This window comes from Cetorhinus maximus, chromosome 22 (assembly GCF_964194155.1).
Source record: "Cetorhinus maximus chromosome 22, sCetMax3.hap1.1, whole genome shotgun sequence".
Lineage (NCBI taxonomy): Eukaryota > Metazoa > Chordata > Chondrichthyes > Lamniformes > Cetorhinidae > Cetorhinus > Cetorhinus maximus.
The window spans coordinates 63,437,421-63,449,560 of NC_135900.1; the positions used below are offsets into that span (position 1 = coordinate 63,437,421).

The 12,140-nt window shown below is 39.6% G+C and overlaps 1 protein-coding gene across 1 annotated transcript in view; it reads left to right on the forward strand.

Moving 5' to 3' along the window:
* LOC144696754 (sortilin-like) overlaps positions 1–12,140 on the forward strand; it is a 118,205-nt gene that overhangs the window by 91,836 nt on the left and 14,229 nt on the right. The window contains exons 13-17 of the mRNA XM_078568437.1: positions 5,480–5,582; positions 5,694–5,865; positions 6,310–6,503; positions 6,912–7,101; positions 8,422–8,538. Coding sequence (XP_078424563.1) covers positions 5,480–5,582; positions 5,694–5,865; positions 6,310–6,503; positions 6,912–7,101; positions 8,422–8,538 — 776 coding nt within the window. The remainder of the gene's footprint in view (positions 1–5,479; positions 5,583–5,693; positions 5,866–6,309; positions 6,504–6,911; positions 7,102–8,421; positions 8,539–12,140) is intronic.

The following is a 12,140-nucleotide window of genomic DNA, read 5'->3' on the forward strand; positions in this document are numbered from 1 at the left end:
GGACATTGATGTTTCAAAAATGGAACCTTCATTTTCACTTAATTGACAGTTTCAACCAAATATTTGTTTAGTCTCTTAGTTTCCAAAATATTTTCAAGCTTATGAAACTTTTCATTCAGCTCAGCAACTACTCTGGTGACTTCAGTTGTCTTAGCTTTGGAGTTATCTATGAACCCTTATACAACTTCACTTGGGTATTCAGTTCCTTTCAGATTCTTTCTTCCATGGTCACTGACTGCTCCTTAGAGTTTTCCAGTTCACTCATCAGATCTTTGATCTGTTTCCTAGAATTTTGCTTTTAAAGTCTGGATCTGGTTTTCCGTACTGCGCATCCCATCTTTCACGTTCTTCTTCAAGTGTCCTACTTCCAGTGCTCTCTTCAGTTCTTGCTTTTCATTAGCAAACTCATCGTTCATCCAGTTCCCTATACTGAACAGTTTTTCCCTTAGCAGAGCCTAATTCCTGTCTACTATCCGTCAGGCTTACATTCTTTAAAGACACTTGTGCTAGTTGTTTCTGGTACTCTTCACGCTCTTTTGTGAGAGCTTCCACTTTCTCTTGCAACTGTTCAACTTTTTCTTGGCATCCTATGTTCTTGATTTTCATTTCAGCCATTCATTTTCAACAACTCAATGGTTCTCAGTAATTTGAGGCATCTCTTTTAGTTCCTTGAGCTTCAGTGTTAGATTTACATTTTCCTATCTTATTTCTCTGTTCTTTTTCTGCCTGCAGCAGGGCTTTGTCTTTGCCTTTCATTTTGGTTTCGCTGTTGGCCATGTCTGTCTCCGACAAAGTCTTAACTTTTTTCAGTTCTATAATCGTGCTATTCATGGCTTCATTATCCGCTCGCAACTTGGAAAGTTTACGGCTTTTCCTTTCAATGCCTCCTCTTTCCCACTCAGCTGATTCTTCAGCTCTTCAGTCTTTTTGCTGTACCTCTTAGCTTCCTCCTGGAATATAGAACATTGCTGAGTTTTCTCTGCAAACCAGTTCTTCAATTCTCTCAGAGTGACATTAAATTAATTTTGCTTCTTCGTAATTTTGCAGAGCAACAAAGTTTGGTCTAAAGGAACCTTATAGTGTGTGAAGGTTCTTCATCAGGTTTTCCTTTTCTTTGTAAAGTTTGGTTGCTTCATCTTGAGTTTTCTAGTAATTCAACAGAGCCTCCTTGAGTTTCTTCTGCTGTTCAAGACAGTCTTCATTTCTTCATACTACTGAAAAGGGTTATGTACTCTTTTTGCATTTGATCTTGAAGGACAATCAATTGTTCATTCAACTCTTTATTTTCTTGTTGACCACTTGCCAACTCAACTGCGCTTCAGTGTATTGTTTTATTGCCACTGATAGCTCCAATGCTGTTTTTGCTGAAGAAGTATTCAACATCATTTTTAGCTCCTCATGTTTTTCCAGGGCTATGTATTGATTCTTCAGAGTCTTTCAGAACAGTGACATCTTTGAGTACCTTTTTTGCCTGCTGTTGTGCCTGGCTGTATTTCGGGTTGCGTTCTTCCAACTCTGCTTTGATATGAGCATTTTCCTGTGGAATAGCTTCGTTTTGTTTTTGAAGGTTTTGTTTCTTTTGGATTATGCAAGATAGTTTTCCTTCATTCCCAGTCAGCTGCTCGCTCCACATGGTCACCTGCTGTTGCAGTTTGGGTAATGTGTCGACATTTCAAAAAGCTCTATTGTTTAAGCCTTTTGGCTGCTTCTCAGCCTCTTCGTTTTTCTGCACTAAACTCTTCTGCTCGTGCACTTCATTGCACTGACATGGTCTGCGACCACCTTGTGTTTTGCTTGAGTACTGTCTCCCTTGGCCTTGGCTCTCCTGTCTCCCTCTCCTCGCCCCTTTGGTGCTTCATTGCCGGTGTTCTAGACTTTTTTTTTAAGGTCTGTGCTCTCCACAACATAGAGTTTGGCAAAGGCTTTTAATATCTCACCAAATGTGATTGAGGATTCATCCATATCCTGTTTTAAGATTACTTCATCTGCAAATACACCAAACAAGTATAAAAACCTATTAACTTGTACATTTTCCTGATTTCTTACTTAATCCTGATGTACTCCTGTAATCTAAACATTTTCTTCACCAAGACCCCCTTGGTTTGGCCCTTGCCTTAGCATAAACTGGTCTGGTAGTTTTAATTTACTATCTGCGGCTGTTTTTTTTATAACAGGTGAGTTCTCTTTCAATTTTTTTTCTCTTCAAAATATCTCCATAGCTGCCATTTTTTCCACACTTTGATCTTCCGGTGCTTTGTTGGGTTTTGTTGGGCTCCAGCTGCACTGATGGGGCTGTTCTTTTTTTTCAAACTAATCGATTCTCCAGAAAACGTCAAAACAAGTCACTTGGGCCAGCTACCTGCCCCTTCAGGCCTGGGAATCAACTGGACAGCGCTAGTTTTTTTTTTAGCTCTGCCTGCAGTTTTTTTAAAACTTTGTTTTTCCTTCACTCGATCTCGGCCACCACATGTTGCGGTGGTGTCTGTGAACCTGTTGCTGCAGCTTTCTTGCAGCTGCACTGTAGAATGCTAGTGATCCTCATTACTGCCTACTTTAAAAAGTAAGTTCTGCTTTTTTACTGTATTTTGCTCATCCTTCTTGTGATTTGACTAAGTCCCTTGACTCTGCGTTCACTCAGGTTTTTCCTTTCATCTGCACAGTGGATTATTCTGCTTTTCAGCCATTTTTCCTTTTTTGAATTTGGCTCAGTCTTTTGCGATCTAGCTAGATCCCTTGACTCTATGTTCGATCAGGTCTAGCAATGGACCTCAACATGCTCTGTTGGAGTCCTTCAGCCTTCACATCTGCAATGGAGCTTATTTTTTGGTGATCTCCAACTATGTCTTCAATTTACACACAGTTCACTCAGGTCAGGCTTCAGTTTCTTTAGTTTTTCATGCTTTGAGATTCTGGATTCCTTCTCTAGCTTTTCTGGGATTTTGGGGCCCATCCTCCACTGCCACTATGTTGTAAGGTTGTTTGGTGTCTCAGTAAGAGGCCTGGAGGCTTATAAGGTTGAACATAAACCATTTATTGGTAACCCATAACTATATCCATCTCCAAGGTACTGCCCTACGTGGATGCTGTCTCTTTCCAGACTCTTCTACACACAGTCTACCATCATATGACTCTCTACATCACTATGTAGGTGGTACTGTTTCCCAGTCACACATTAACCCTTGTTCTTATTGAACACCCTGATACTACATGTGTGCACCCACGTGCCTACCTGTGTGTATTTACTTCCCCCTTTCTTGTTTCTCTTCAAGTTTCTTCCCCATGTGGTGCACCATTCCTGAATAGGGGGACAGAATCCATAACTGGTTTCATTGAGTGGTTAATTCAACCCTGATTTCTATTCCCCACCTCTCCCCTTCTCTCAAGACCTGCAAGTACTTTGCTTTTACTTGCTGCCTTTGCACAAGTGCCAAATTATCAAACTAGGGATTACCCACACATGGAATCACTGCTTGTTGGATCCTTCCATCCTATGGTGCATGTTGGTGCATTATAAATTATGCTGTCAGGCTTCTCAAAATAAATAGAACAATGAGTTGTAATATTTGCAGAGTGTCTATCATTATTGAGCAACAGTCTCTCATTTTGGTTAAAACACACACCTTAAAACTCAACTCTGTCAGTTTTTGTTTGTGCTCTGTGAAGTGCTTAGGATGGTATTATGTGTTAAAGACAGTATCCAGGAGAATTGAGACATTGACACTGTTGTTATTGTGTGGAGTGGTTGTTTGATGAGTGGAATTAGGATGTGGGCAACAGAGTTTTTGATAAGCTCAAACTCTTATGGGGAGGAGTACGGGAAGTGGGCAAGGATAGCAATCAGTATATATGAGTGAGAGTTATAATAAGCATAAGTTAATCTCCTGGAGTGCAGTCACGTTCTTATGAGACAAACTAGACCTTGAAGAGTGACAGACTAATTTGGATAGCAATAAAACAACACTTCAAATTCATCTGAAACATCTTGAACTCAGTAAGTGTAGCAGATTATTTTATGACTAGTCTTTTCAATGGTTTTGTTGAATTTTATGATGGTTTTCTTGACCTACCTGGAACAGTGTTACGATCTCTGTGGACCAAAATAACCAAATTTACAGAATGACCTCAAAATGAAGAAATTATCATCAAGTTTTCACTTTTTGTGACTTTTACTTTAACAGGCAAATTATACTTCAAATAAAAAGGTAAATTTCACTCTTTAAACAGTCGATACATCGAAAATACATCTTACGCAACCACAAGCTCTTGCATCACTCCCTGGACAAATGTGACACCATGTGCAATCTCAGTCTTTCCAACTCAGTCGATTCAGCCCTCGAGTCGCAATCACCGGCATATTTCATCTGAGGCCCCTAGATACGGATGGTACCAATATGACGCATGTCTACCAAACCCCCCTCGTGTGGATCACGTCAGTCTTGATGGCATTGCTTTCCAAAGTTCTTTTTTCCAACCAACAACATCCAGTTCATGATCTGGTCCTCTGATACAAGCTCTCAATTCTTTTGCATGCCTGAGTTATTCCCACCCCTTTTTAGGGTTCAGTCCCTTTAAGCCTCCTTCATACATCACTTCCACAAGAGCTTCTGTTTCTGTTTTTCTTCTGACTGCCAAACAGAAAACCCATCTTTTTGTAGAGCTTTGCTGTCTTCTCACTTGAATTCTGCGTTCCTCTGCCTCTGTCTGCTTTCTCTTTGTGTCTATCTGTATGCTGATCACCTTCACCCTCCGGCTTTCCTGCATGGCCACATACCTTCTTCGTATCTTAACTTCCTTCTTGTTGGTACTACTGTCAGATCAAGAGTTGCCAACTCACATGGGCCAATTATTATTCAAGACAATTACAATTCATCCCTTTAGAACTGATGCAAACTCTTAAAAGTCCTTTTCTAACATTCTTAAAACAATTAAGCTTGCACAGATATTTTAAAGAAATTACAAATTTTCCTTACAGTACTGCTTCTGGTGAAAGTGTCACCAAAGGTTTACTTAAAATCATGAACTCCAGTTAATTAATTCTCCTCCTTTCCCCCCTCATGGTTTCCCACGTGCATAATCGTACACAAAGCTTTCAATGATTGCCCTATGGCAATGGTTAACAAGTTTAAATGTCCTTCATTTTAAGGTTGTAAACAGTTTACCAGATGGAAACAATCCTCAAAGCAGCAGTGAGGATAGATGAATGGTCAGTTAGTATTTTCTACTGGTATTAAGTACCCTTTTTGCTCACATCTGCTTTATTGATAAAATTACAGAGGGGAAAATGTGTTTAAAATGCAACTTCCTACACACTATAAATAAGATATTAGTTAGCCATCTCTTGCAGCTCTTGTATTTTCAGATTTGTCACATGTCAAAGCAAACAAAGAGGGATCCAAAGCCAACCCAAAAGATGAATTTTATGAGCTGATTGCCAATATTTCTGCAATATTATTTAAAAGGTGCTCGTCTTTGCTTCCAGTGTAATCTTCACATCCATGCTGCATACAGCATCTCCCAGACCCTGGATGTCCCTTTGCCCCCACTCAGTGCACCAAATGCAGTTGGGTTGATCTTAGCCCATGGTAAGTCATCCTTTTAGCCACATTCAGCTCTTATTTATATCTGTCAACTTATCCCTGGATTGCCTGGGAAGAGAAATGCTTTATCTTTGTGAATCTATTGTGATTCCACAGGTAGTGTAGGAGATGCCATTTCTACCATGATCCCAGATGTTTATGTATCTGATGACGGAGGGTATTCATGGTCAAAAGCGCTGACTGGCCCACACTATTATGCCATTCTTGACTCAGGAGGCTTAATTGTGGCAGTGGAATCCAATCCAGACAAGGCCATATACAATATAAAGTATGTTGCTTTTTCTAAGTAAATTATTGTATGCTCATTTATTATATACTGACATCTAATTTTTCGCAGCTGAAAGATATTGAAGCATTGCAGTGGAGAATGTTGGTTTGAAAGAGGATATTGATGATGAGGCTTTATTATGGAAAATAAATGTCTGAATGCATGTTTCGAGCACTAAGGTGAAAATTTGCCATTATCAGATTGTCACCCTCATACTGTTAAATTGATCCCTAACTTTTCAAAACCTGAGCTTAAATTTGTTCTAGTGCAACTGATCTGGGTAAATGAATTGGTTCACAATCCAGTTATCCTTTCTATTTATCCTGGCTGACAGCATTGTCCATTAGCTTATATCCACGTTTGTTTCAGTGCAGTTTGTTTGTATAGTTTATCATCAACTGTACCCTCTCATACATATTAACACCTTTAATTTTTTTTAAAAAGGTACTCAACTGACGAAGGGCAATGCTGGAAAAGTCATAACTTCACAAATGAGACATTTATATTTGTGGGGCTGGTGTCAGAGCCAGGAACCAAGTCAATGAATGTCAGCCTCTGGGGTTACAGCCACGAAAGCATTTATTCAACAACTTGGCTGTCAATAACTATCGATTTTGAGGAGCTCCTAACAAGAGACTGTAAGTTACAACTAAGTTTGTTGCTCATTTTCTTACTCCTATGTAGCAGTTCGCCAAGTTAATGCAAGGCAGAAAGGGTCAGGGAGTTGGAGGTGGAGGGTGGGGTAGTTGGGTCAATCCGCCATACTGCCCTTTGGATGCTTACATTTCCACATTGAGAAGTGGCTCCTCCCTCTCTAACTGACAATACCTGTCTCATTCCATGCTATGTTTGATGTACTGTGTGGTGTTGTGGGCCCTCTGATCATTTCCTGATTTTTGTTGCAGATGAGTGAGCTGTGATCATTTGCGGCTCTCTATTATATCTTCTCTATGTGCAACAATGTTGAGTTTCCATAAGCCATTGCTGAAAAAATCTTCCAGTTGTTGAAAACGTCTTCTTTAAACTGGAATGTTTTCTTCGTTCAGGCCAAGAAAAGGATTATGTCAGGTGGTTAGCTCATTCCACAGAGGCTGCTGAGAAAACTGACGGCTGCATCTTGGGATATAAAGAAACATTTCAGCGACTCGCAAAGGCCTCTGTTTGCAGAAATGGAAGGGACTATGTTGTTAGCAAAGACCAAAGTTTATGCTCATGCACTATGGGTGATTATATGTGGTATGTATCATCCCAGCTCATTCAATTAGTTTCACATGATTGAATTCTGTTATGTTTCTTATATAATTTGGGCTATCACCTTACTATTAAGTTAAATATGGAAATCTGGTTATGTAACACACCATTGATATCAGCTAGTCTTCAGAGTTCCGTTCAGTAACTCCTCTAAAATCACACGAGTTAATATAATAATACAATGTATTAATTTTATTTGAATAGTCATTCACACTTTATGATCTAAATATCATAAATATAGCTAAGAGAAATCAAGGTTGGGGAAAGCCTTGCTGTGTGAGAACTGTCTGATCTCACTATGGGGAATGAATTGGTCTTATTACACAGGATCCTGAGACAGGATTCTCCGAGTCACTCTGAACTCGAGAGCTAGTGGACATTGCAGCAACAAATTATGTAAGTGGAGCAAGAGAGCGAGAGGCAAGCAGTTTACAGAGGGGAAAGACATTTACAACAGGCGGGTCAGGGAGTGGAGAGACATTTATAACAGGCGGGTCAGGGAGTGGAGAGACATTTACAACAGGCGGGTCAGGGAGCGGAGAGACATTTATAACAGGCGGGTCAAAACAGTGCATTCAATCAGAGGGATGGAATATAGATTTTAACCTCTTTAGGAAAGATCATTGCATTTTCAAAAGGGATATTATGGAAAAATTGCAAGGTCCCCTTGGTGTAACAAAATCGAAAATCAATTTATAAAGAGTAGCTTCAGGATCTTATTATACATTTACACACGTGGAGGAAATCATCTCCTAGTATAACTAGGATTCTTTTTAGGACTTGCACCTTTTGTCAAGTCCAGGAAGTACAGTAGGGCTGGGATTTTGGCTTGCATTCAGTTTTCATTACTGTTGACATGATTTGAAAACCTTTCATATGTCTCTGAATTAAGTGGGTGTTCTTGGCATCTCCAGGTTATATTTTCAAAACTTGGGAAAATTACTTAGAAACTTGCTTGCCTGCTCAAGAGTGACAGGGTACAGCAGGTGACAAAGGCACAAAATAGTTGTTTCAAATTCTGCACTCTGACTTGTATCTCTACCTTGAATATCAAATGATTATTGTATGGAAATGGGAATGATGCTTTTCCCTACGTGTTGAAAATGAGTTCATTATTAATCATGGTGTTCCGATGCCCTCATGATTGTCAAATTGTGGGATAAGTCACTTTTATTGTTGAATAAAATAGATAATTTAAAGTATTTGAGTTAGCGACAGAACACTGCCTTCAGTGTCCACTAGAAAGAAATTTCAGCAAGTATCAATGAGCTTTAAAAAATATTTTTCCCTTCATTCCCACACAAGTGATTTTGGATACTACCGTGTAGAAGATAGTGATAAATGTGTGGAGCAGCCTGACTTGGCGGATCGTGTACTGGAATTCTGCTTACAAGGAAAAGAAGAGCTGCTGAAAACACAAGGGTGAGCTATTTTTAACATGTGTCTTTGGTACTTCATGCCCTGATAGTTGATGCAAGTTATACCTAATTAGTACACAAGTTGGCTCCGGTAGACAATTGTACTGTGCTCAATAAGAGATGATGGTGGCTTTTACTAGTCTGGTAAAGTTTCCTAATCTTTTAGGACCTGAAAATGGCTGCCCATAAATGCAGTTGGAAACAGCATGGTGACAACAGACAGACATCATTATTTGATGTACTGTGAGGAGACAGCACCTACATATGATGGAACCTCTAGGAATACACCCAGAGTTGGCAGCCTTAGGAGTGCACTGTCTGCTGTTAATGGGTCAGATGAATTTCGATAGCATTAACTTTTAAAGCAAATCGGCTTTACTCATAAATGATCCACAGGCCTTGTTTATTCCCCCGCAGAGAAAACCCAAAACTCATCATCTTCACACAAAGGATGCTTACACACCAAGATTGCCCTAGCAAAAGTGAATTTCTGCTAAAGACACATCTATCTGAATATGTCAAACTGACTACAGTACAACTCTCTGTACATATTGCAGCATCAAGCGTTAATTCTGTTTATAACCATCAAATTTCTCCTTTTTAAGTGTTAAATCTCCTCACTGAGCAACAGGAATGTGGCTATACTTGTTTACAACAACAGGCTTGTGATTATTTCAAGTTTTTTTTATAGAACAGTTCAGCAGCAAATCTACCAAAAAAAGAAAAACGACTTGCACTTTTAGATAGTGCCTTATATGTTTACACAACACCCCCTAAGCACTTGAGAGACAATGAAGTACTTTTGAAGTGTATTGTTAGAAAGGAAATGGGTATTATCTCTCATATATCTATTTGAACTTGAAGACACAAGGTAAAGAAACAATGGCCCACACCTTCTGGTCTCCAGATGACTTCACGGGACTTCCCCGAGAAGTTTGAACTTCCAGTGGGAAATTCCCCTGCTTCCCAGAACCCTCCAAAAAAAAGTCTCCAACTCTGAGCTAGTGTTGGAGACTTTGGACAGTTCCAACTTACTAAACTGGATAGCTACCCAGGAAATGTTAGACAGAAAAATCTTAGTTTAACTCCTAGGTAACTGTACAATTGACTACCCCCAACCCGACCTGACCCAACCTCACCAACCAATTCTGCCCCCGACTCCCATTGACCCAACCTCACCACCTGGCTCTCACTGACCTGACCTACCTCCTCCCTTGACTCTGCCCCGCCCCGCCCCACCAACCTAACCTTACTAGCCCCTACTGCCCAAAATGATCTGACCTCGTCACCCTACTCCTTACTCTCTCTACCCCTTAGCCAGCCTACCCAGCTGCCACCCTATTCCTTTATCCACCCTACCCTCTTACCTCACCTCCTCACACATTTATCTTCTCTCTTTAGCTTTTTAAAGAAGCGTTGGAACATTTAAACTTTTTACTTACCAGAATATGGCAGCTAGTGCCATAAAAAGAGGGCACGGCTTCTGCACGGATTCTCTCCGCTGTTCCCTCTGATGTTTCCTGCACTTAGTCAGTTTTTAAGGGTCCTCCTTTGGAAGATTACCCAGAATAATCAGAGGAAGGTAAATGGGTTTTTGTTTGGCCAGAAACAGGTGCTCCAATCCTGATGTTAGTTGTGAATGTCACCCATTTCAGGCCAAGGACAGGGACCCAACACAAGAGGAAGTATTCTACTCTAGAAAGCTCATTGAAGGATAGAGCTATCTTTACAGTTTTATATTTATTTACAGAATTACACATTATAAGTATACATTTCTAAATCCAACAACTGCAATTTTTAGACTGTGTCTATTTATAGGGGGCTCCATGCCCAGCAGCTGCATGCAGTTAAACACCCTTAATATACAATTCACAGGGAGCAACAGCATCTGAATTGCATATAGCTGGTGAGACAGATTCTGATTTCTAACACCTATGAGACTGGAGGTAAAAAATTGAAGAGAAAGACACAAATGGAGAAATAGAGCAACTTTTTTACTCATTCTACTTTAAAATTCAATTGATTTTAAAAATAAATGTAAACCAAGTCTTTTTGAGGCAAACAGATAGGGGAAGGCGAGAAGGAGAACTGATCGAGGATAAGGATGCCCCTGGTTTCTCACCAATCACAATTGACGGAAGAATTTGGGAAGGTTATGGATGGTTAAGAGTGAGGTGATTGATAACAGAGCAAGAAAGGAGGGAGGATACAGGCATTGAATGGTAATTTAAAGAGGAAGTAGTAGAGGTAGTATGAGCGAGATAGTATGTATTAAGGGAGAGTGCATATTATAAACATCATAGATGCAGCAACATTGCTATAAAGCAATTTGGAATTCATCTTGTAGCAGCTCGGACAGCTCACATTTTGGCTTGTCACTGCAAAACTGGGTGACATTCACAAGTAACATTGAGCTTGCATGTTAATGAGAAGCACATCCACTCAGGATTTCACTTATTTTCTATATATTATAGTCAGTTAATGCTTATAAATACAAGTGCAGTCAAACAGTCCTATGGTCAGATGTTTAAATTAGATCTGATTACATGAAATTGTTTATTTATCATCTGACTTGGGCTTTTTCAGCCCATTTGTAATGTTGCTCAGAATCCTGTGAATATGCTTATCCAAAGGCAGAGTGTTAATGACCCACGTGGGATGTTCCCGAAGAAAGGGAAGCTTCTTACTTTTACTCAATGTTACTGTGTGCCAAAGTTGAAACTTTAAGCATCAACAGCTACAAGTTTGTGCTAAGATTTGCTGTACAAGTCCTGGGATCAGCTTTGAATTATAACAAGAGCAAGTGCTGGAAATACTCAGCATCTGTTGAGAGAGAAAGATAATTAATATTGTAGCTCAATGATCTTTCATCAGAAATCTTTCTGGAAAACAAATGAGAGCTTTTCACTCATTTTAATACTTAATCATTTTGGAGTTTACAGAATGGAGCACAATCAAAGATTGTAAAGAAAATGACATGATTCAGTAACAAATCCTTTAATCAGAAGAAATAGACACTTAACTAACGTTAGTATCCTTGTTTAACTGCAGTGAAAAGTATTAGAATACCTCTAACTTCCGTAAATTGGATTAGAAATAGACCTTTTTGAATGACCCAAGTGCAAGCAGAAACAATGAGTCCTGCTCTATATCAAAGCTGCCAACAATTGCAGCAGATTTTCTTTCCAACTTTACGTGTTCTGCCTTCAATTGACACTGGATTCTCCTAGTAAGAAGGCTGTGTGTTATCATTGGCTTGCTTGTAAGGTGTGGTGTCTCTCCTCCTGATACATGCATTTTGAGCCAACGAATAGACTCATTTCTTTCCAAAGTAGTCTTTGGTGGCAAGCATGTTGTTACTTGTAGTCCACCAGCAGTATGGTCAGAGGCATCGAGCCTTCCCTTGGAGGTAGTTACCTTAAGAGTTTTTGGGAGAAAATAAATGTCTTCCACAAATAGTGCTTTTGCTGGGTTCCTTATTTTGATTTGGGCCATTGGTCAAGCTGTGAATCTGTCTGCACTAACCTACAATGTACTTTTATCATCATTACTTTTATAAGATAATGATCTTGTAACACAAAATGTTTATTTCTTTGGGTTTCTGCT